Source organism: Carya illinoinensis, chromosome 5, assembly GCF_018687715.1.
Source record: "Carya illinoinensis cultivar Pawnee chromosome 5, C.illinoinensisPawnee_v1, whole genome shotgun sequence".
NCBI classification, from domain to species: Eukaryota; Viridiplantae; Streptophyta; class Magnoliopsida; order Fagales; family Juglandaceae; genus Carya; species Carya illinoinensis.
In genome coordinates, this window is record NC_056756.1 from 32789656 (window position 1) to 32798379 (window position 8724).

General features: G+C 33.1%; 1 protein-coding gene across 1 annotated transcript; it reads left to right on the forward strand.

Annotated features, from left to right (window-relative positions):
- The first annotated feature begins 1323 nt into the window (after nt 1-1323).
- On the forward strand, nt 1324-4027 carry LOC122311301 (myrcene synthase, chloroplastic-like). The gene is made up of 7 exons (XM_043125810.1): nt 1324-1621; nt 1713-1980; nt 2064-2439; nt 2592-2807; nt 2898-3036; nt 3139-3387; nt 3491-4027. The coding sequence occupies exons 1-7, from the start codon at nt 1379-1381 to the stop codon at nt 3791-3793; spliced, it is 1794 nt and encodes a 597-aa protein (XP_042981744.1). The 5' UTR covers nt 1324-1378; the 3' UTR covers nt 3794-4027.
- Nucleotides 4028-8724: the final 4697 nt, after the last annotated feature.

Here is an 8724-nt window from a genome sequence, read left to right on the forward strand (position 1 = left end):
CGACTTAATATTGATGAATTCTTCACTAATTGTGTTATTTACAAGAATTCCAGAAGAGCACAACTCCAGAAGAGTAGTAAATTTAATATTAAAATGATCATAAATCAATATGGTGAATTTCACTATAAAGTCTTGAAATACTTTTATATGGACAAAACTCATCCACTGAATACTTCAATGGTTGCTCGATAATTTGATGAGCAGAAAGATCCATTTCATCCTTGTGAAGACGATGAAGAAATTATTGGTCCTGAAGCACCTTATCTCAGTGCAATTGAAGCCCTGAATATGTGATTATTTTATTAACATGGATCAAATCTACAGTTAGTTGGATATACAGATGCGAGTTATCTTTCAGATCCACATAAGAAGATCATTGCAATTCATGAGAAGAAATGTGAAATTGATACGGTCAAGTAATAATCTGACAGATTTATTCACTAAAGCATTACTAACTGTAATATTTAAGAAGATTGTGCAGAAGATTGGAATGCGGAGACTTGAAGACCTATTATTATGCACTTTTCAGGAGAAGTAATGTCTTGAAGACGTGTGCTGATTGTACTCTTTTTCCTTCGCTAAGATTTTATCCCACTGGATTTTCTTTTGTAAGATTTTAATGAGGCAATCCTAAAGCACTGCACATGAATACTGTACTCTTTTTCCTTCGCTATTGATTTTTTTCCACAGGGTTTTTTTTTTTGGCAAGATTTTAACGAGGCAAATTCTTTAAATATGGTCATCTAAATGTGAAGTGTTATAAATTAACTTGTATTGTATGACCATATTTAACCATCGTAATTGATCAAGTCATAGTTGTCAATTAAGATTTTTATAATCCTATATATATAGATATATTGATGTTATATCAGTTATATGAAAATAAAAATTCTCTCTCGTTCCTTCTCTCTGTGAATTTCTCTCTCTTTTCATCAGTTCATAATAATCTCGTAATTTTAAAGCTCCCTATAGGGGGAGACGTAGTTTATATATAGTGTCTGCTAATTAGAGTTAGGTGAATCCCCATTAATTCTTGTGTGTTCCATTTACATCTTTTTACCTGAATAAAATCTTCCTTTCCACAGAAAGAGATCAGATGATAGCCGCCATACAGCCAACCTGATTGCACCTGCATATATACATCCAACGTTTCTTTTGGGGGTTGCTTTTAAAAGGGCTTTAGGTAGCCAATCAATACATAGCAACCAACCCCTTAGCCGCCCTTGTCTATATGAACAGGAAATCTTTGAAATCTACTAGTGCGCCTTTAATACCGTCATAGATAGCCAGCCAAGGCTGTATATATAGAACCATATATATATTTGAATCATACGTTCCACAGCTTAACCCATTTATTCCGAAAACCAAAGCTTTACTAATGGCCTACTCAATGTGTCTTAACGTTCTTTATCCAGTCCGACATTGCAGTCCCGCTGCATTGCTCCCATCTAAGAAACCAGCCTCACATGTAACAAAAGGAAATCGCGATGTTCCTCGTCCATTCCAAAGCATGGCCCTTGAAGAAAACTCAACTGACTCCACCATTGTTCGACGATCAGCAAATTTCCATCCTACCATCTGGCATGATGATTACATCCAGTCATTGAAAACTGAATATGTGGTAAATCTTGCTATTTCTATTTTTTTAGTTTTGATCTAGATAGTTCTTTCATTATCAGTGCCTGACTAATTAGTGAAACTTGGATCGGCAGGGGGAGTCATACACTAGAAAAATTGATAACTTGAAGGAAGAAGTGACAAAGATGCTTCACAAAATGGTGGATCCTCTAAAGCAGGTCGAGATGATTGATATCTTGCAAAGACTTGGAGTTTCTTATCACTTTGAAGATAAAATACAGACGATATTGGACAAAATACACAGTACTCATTATGGAGGTGGTGTTTGCAAGGAGCAGAGTTTATATGCCACAGCTCTCGAATTTAGATTGCTAAGACAAAAGAGATATAATTTACCTCAAGGTAAACAACATGCTAGTAATTATTGCTTGACAAAAATAAATAGACACATCATTTACCAACTAGTGAGCTTTTTTTGACTACAGAGATTTTCAAGAGTTTCACTAATGAAAAGGGAAATTTCAAAGAATGTCTTTGTGATGATCCCAAGGGAATGCTGGCTTTGTACGAAGCCTCCTTCCTCTTGATAGAGGGTGAAAGCATCTTAGAGGAAGCAAGAGATTTTGCAAGCAAGCATCTTAAGGACTATGTGGAGAAAAGCAAAGATCAAAATCTTCGTGCGATGGTGAACCATGCCTTAGAGCTTCCATTACATTGGAGGATGATAAGGTTGGAAGTAAGGTGGTTCATTGATGTATATAGAAGTAGAGAAGATATGAACTCTATCCTGCTCCAGCTTGCAGAATTGGATTTCAATGTGGTACAAGCAGTTCACCAAGAAGATCTAAAAGAAGCTTCAAGGTAAAATCGATGTTTATACTCATGCTCTGGTAATTCGACCCCCACGTGGAAAAGCTATGTGGAGATTTACTGGATATATAGGCAATTAGAAAGTTAAGAAATTTCGTTACTATAGTTATAAAACTGATATTGTTTCTTTGGCTCATACAAAGGTGGTGGAGAAGTACTGGCCTTGGAGACTTGAGTTTTGTGAGGGATAGGGTGATGGAGAATTTCCTATGGACAGTTGGAGCATCATTTCAACCTCAATTTGGATATTTGAGGAAAATGTCAACAAGGATCTATGCAATGATAACAACAATAGATGATGTGTATGATGTATACGGAACTTTGGATGAACTTGAGCTCTTCACAGATGTTGTTGAGAGGTTTGTATTAATGGAAGCAGTACATCTCTAATATTGCTTCATCAATAGCTTATAGTTAACGCAAATAATTATGTAATCTTTGTGATGTAGATGGGATGTCAATGCAATGGAACAACTTCCTTACTATATGCAGCTATGTTTCCTTACCCTCTACAACTCGGTTAACGAAATGGCTTTTGACACCCTCAAGGAAAATGGATTCAACACCATTCAGCACCTTAAAAAGGGGGTATGAGCTTCACTTCTATATATGTTCAGCATTATATACTCTAGCATTTGTTGTATAATATTATAACTCTTTCACTTCATTGATCCACCATAAACGTTTCAGTGGGCAGATTTATGTAGATCTTACCTATTGGAGGCGAAGTGGTATTATAGTGGATATACACCAAGCCTTCAAGAATACTTGGAGAATGCATGGATTTCAATATCAGCACCACTTATATTGCTGCATTCTTACTTTTTTGTCAATAATCCCATAACAAAGGAAGCCTTGGATTTATTGGAAGACTATCCCAATATAAATCGTTTGCAAGCAATAATTGTACGACTTGCGGATGATCTCGGAACATCTAAGGTTTGCAAACCACACCATCCCAAGTCTTTCAACAATAAATTTTTAAACTTATTCACATGAAAATAGTATAACATGTTTATAATATTTATCTTTTGAAACTCAGGAAGAGTTAGCGAGAGGTGATAATCCCAAATCAATTCAATGTTACATGAATGATACTGGTGCTAGTGAAGAAGATGCTCGTGAGTTTATAAGAAATTTGATTAGTGCAACATGGATGAAGTATAATGAAGAAATCGCTGCAAGTTCTCCCTTTTCTGAAACATTTATTCATATTGGAATGAATTTTGCAAGGATGTCCCAATGCATGTACCAGTATGGAGATGGGCACGGTATTGAAGATCGCGAAACTAAGGATCGAGTCTTAGCATTGCTTATTCATCCCATACCTCTACCTAAGGATTGATGAATGACTGATACATCCACACGTGATTGAAGCTTCAACTTCAAAATTACATAGAAATATTTCTTTTCTTTGTTCCTTTTTCTTTCTTAAATTTGGTGACTAGATGCTTCCAATGGTAACTCCAGCCGTACTTCACAAGTCATCACTAGCCCCTTACGAAAATAAATTATGTAAATTAAAGCCGAACCCAATCTAGCTTGGTTTGCTTAAACATAAATAAGACTGCTTTATATTATAGATACCATATTTCTTAGTTGACTTTGTTGTGTTTGATGCCGAAATTGAATATAGTACGTATTCGACCATTATTTTAAATTTTATGATTAAAACGAATCGTGCAAGGATTGCGCAATGCATTTATCGACACATAATCTCTCTCTATATTTGAAAAAGTTGAGAAGAATTACCACCTTCTATATTTATTTTCTTCTTTTATATAATCTTATTTAAGATAATTATTTTTATTAATCTTAAAATCTTCTTTATTAAGAGTCTATATTTATGCGTGCATCATCTTTAATTATTTGTGAATATGTTGGGAAAGAGAGTTCTCTATTTTGTTAATGAAAATGTGAAGTGGAGGGTACATTAGTATTAATAGTGTAAACAAGTGTATCAATAATATTTCTAGAAATAACTCTTCCAATTTGGGAATCCAAATTTTAAAATTTATTCCCAAATTTTAGAATTTATTCTAGGAAACTGAAATGAAAACAGACCTAGGCAAATGATAACTAGAGGGTGCAGGTGTAGAATAATGAAAGAACGATCTTCTAAAATGTTGACAAGATATTTAAACTGATCAATTTAATTTTTTAATAATATGCATAAATATTTTTGTCTGACTATCATTAATAATTCATTCTTTTGCCGAAAGTAATTTGTCTTGGTGTTTTGGCTTATCCTGGAGCTTTGACTGGAAACTAATTAATTTTATAAATAATTTTTTCTACCATTAGAAATTTAAATATTGTTATTTTTATATTCGATTCTAGATAAATATCTTTCTCTAATCGAGAATCTTGAGAAAACGAATATAAAGGATTTCATCGATGACTCAAGATCAGTTTAACATGTAGTGTTTGGATTGATTTATATAGTCAAATATCCATAACTTGATCGGCCAGGTGGGTTTAGGAGGGTCACGGTGTCATTTGACCTGTGCATCCTTTTCATTACCATGAGCCTTTGGACTCATCTTTGATGTTTTAGGAGAGGATGGTCAATTGCACTGTTGTGGCGGGAGGTCGAGTTCGATTGTGCTGTTGTGGCTTGAGGTGGAGTTCGCCCGTTCTAAGAGGTTTTCACAAAAACTAAATAAATAAGTGTAATACAAATTACAAGTTTAAGATTTGTAAACTTGAGCCATTTCGCTAGAGCCTAATGAAGGTCCAGGGTGCCTGTAATACCGAGCAGTCTATTCTGATGACAACCAATTGAAATGCTTGAGCAGTGCCCGAGATGGGCTTCGTAGTCGGTGTTTCTCACTATGCGGGTGATTTCCAGTGAGGTATATTCTCGGGGTGTACGACCACTATGTTTCTCATGGAATCTCAAGGAGTTTCAATAGAGAAAATCTCCAGAAACCAAATTTGAGTAGAGTTCCATCTACTCATTCAGGAATGATTTTGTACGCCGGAAAGCCTTCATTCTCTCATTGTATCCCACAGACAGCGCCAACTATTAATGATTCAGTGTAGAGAATAATCGTATCTCATAGATGTCACCAACTATTAATGCAAGAATTCGCACAATAGAATGAAAGGGAGGAAATGATTATTCTTGGCCCATGATAATGATTCGATGCTCTTCGCATTCATCCATAACATAAATAGAAAATAAACAAATAAAAATAAATAAAGAGAGACACAACTTTATATGGTTTGGTATAAAAGCCTACATCCACGATTTGTTTGGAGTCGAAATCCACTATAATGGACGATTTTATAATCTCTCATAGTCTCACATATCTCTTAATAGAATGAAGAATTTAGGATTTCGGGAGTTTTAAAATAATGCCTCCCTTGAGAGAAGGTCCTTTGGAGTTGCTATGTGTAGTGGAGTTTGCACGTAGGGAGCTTTTATGGAGAGCCTGTCAGATTTGTGAGGATCTCTACCTTATATAGAAGTCTATTTTTTGGAGTGATTGAGTCTAATTGGTCTTGTGAACTCCATTCCTTTTAGGAGTTTGAATATCTTTGCTTTTAGGAATATGAGTCTCTTTCTTTTTAGAAGTCTAAGTTAATTTGTCCTATTTCTTATTGGTTTTATTCTTAGGAATAATTTTTTTTTCTCCATTCCGGCCTGTTGTGTGAATTTAGACAAATCAACCTTAAAAATCCCAGGCAATTGTTGGAATAGAATTGACTGGGTCTAAGCCATTGATAAAAATAAGAAAAGAGATAAAGTCAAGAATATAGCCCAAGGATAAAGCCATGAAGAGATATGACTTGTTGACTTTGACATCTAAGAGTAAAGAGACATGAACTCCTAAAAAGAAAGAAATTCAGGCTATGTTTGGGTAGTGGATATCACTCTACTACTATTTAGTATTTTATCATTATTTTGTACTTACTTTTTATTATTTTTTATTACTATCCACCACAACTTAATATTTTATAATTATTTGTTTTTACCATATTTCACTACCATTTATCACTACTTAATCCCAAACGTGTTTTATTTTCCATAAATCATATATACATGCTCATTGATTCATCATGTAAACCCAGTTTGTTTACTTTGATTTATTATGTTGTACATACGGTTAAATTAGTTTTGAATATCATAATTAATATGACTTTTCTTGTGTAATTTTCTTTACCATTTGTTTTGAAAACTGAAGTTGAACAATATGGACAAGTTAGAAACTTTAAATCATCAAAATTTTTAAGACTAGGTTTTGATATTAAAAAAAATTAAAGAAATTTTTTCAGCTTAATTTTAATAATATTGGGACACGGTTTCAAAACAAAATAAATGAAGTCTTTTATATAAATGATTTCGTAGTCTATATTGAGAAGAAATGTGATATTTTTTTACCTTTATACGAAAGAATATTGAGATCAATTGGCATATTAAATGGTTTTTAATTTATATATATATATATATATAATTTTTGTTATATACAAATTTTGATACATCTTTCAGCCTCCCTCTAGAGAAATCTTAGCTTTTTCCCTGCAAAAGAGATTTATTTTGTATTACATATTTCTACTATTTCATAAACTCACTAGAGCAATTGTTTGCTTAAGTAATGTATATGGAGTCTTTAATTTTTTTGGTAAAATAATCTGAAAATTAAATACAATTATAATTTTAATACACCATTAATGATTGTCTGTAAATAGTTAAACTTTTAATATTATTATTGCCAGGTTCCCCATGCATTTGATTTACAAGCATTGTTAAAACATAAATAGCTTAGTTAATTAATTAACAAATATATAACCATAAAATTACGTTATATGTAAACTAAATATTATTAATTTTATACATCAATTTTTCTACCGTTAGAAATTTAAATATTCTTATTCTTATATATATATATATATATATAAATATCCAAGTATGAAAATATTATATTATTTAAATATGTTGGAGGAAACATCTACCAACCTAATGAAGAATAATATGTAAGGCGGCTAGAAAAAGATAAACAGGAACTTATCACAGAAAGAATCTCAATGACTACTTATTCGTGCTAGAGTCCTTGTAAGGTAAGGCGGCTAGAAAAAGATCAAAAGGAACTTATCACAGAAAGAATCTCAAGGACCACTTACTCGTGCTAGAGTCCTTGTGAGGTAAGGCGGCTAGAAAAATATCGAAAGGAACTTATCAATAACTACTTATTCGTGCTAGAGTCCTTGTGAGGGGTGAGCAATTTTCAAAGACTGATGGAACATTCGTTGAAAGTTCGCAAAGCAATTTTTTCAGGTAGATGCAAAAGCAGCCATCGACAATGTTAACATCCCAGACAAAAATTAGTCCGAGGATGGCACAACTTATCGAAGATCGCATCAAATGTTTCAAAAAGGGCAGATAACTATCTTATCATTCTCTAATTATTGTTAGTTAGTGTATTTAAAATTTTTATTGTTTTAACATTTTTTTAAGTAAATTTTTAATATTCTTAATCATTAGGAAAAAAAAATATATATATAATTTTACTAATAGTCACTTTTTTAATTCTGTAATAAAAATTAAAAATTAAAAATTACAAAATTAAAGAAATTAAAAAAAATAGTAAAAATATAGTAGTAGAGTTGTAAGGAAACAAGGCAGCTAATTTAATTGCTAAGCATGCATTACACGTTGATAGGGAGGTAGTTTGGTTAGACGATTGTCCAGATTTTATTAAAAATTGTATTCTATTGGAGAAACAATGTACTGACGTTATCTATGATTGATGAATGAAGATCTGATTTCTTTTCAAAAATAAAAAATAAAAAAAAAAATACTTGTCTTTTTATAGATGATTTGGATGAAGTTTCCTCCAATTCAGTTTGGTAAAAGATGTGTCCAATAAACAAAATACATCATTCAGTGGTGGCACGATTGGACTCCTCACCTCTAGATTTATTGAATCTCGGTTTCACTGCTCCTAGTCTCCGGCCTCCTCTATAGTTGTGTGAGTCCCATGCACAAGCACTGCCACTTGTCCCTCCAATAAGCCTCCACTGATCTAGACTATCTAATCCTAGATACATAGCTTTCTCTAATCAAGAATCTTGGTAAAAAAAAAAAAAAGGCGAAGGATTTCATCAACGGCTCCATATCAGGAAAAACATGCACCAGTTTGTGGTGTACCGAGATCTTCCAAACTTGCGTGTTCTCTTATTTGTACTTACTCTTGTGCTGGTGAGGATTTTCTAATAAGCTCTAGTACTGGAGAAATTGGGTTGGCGCATGGTCGGGCACTTGGGGCTGTG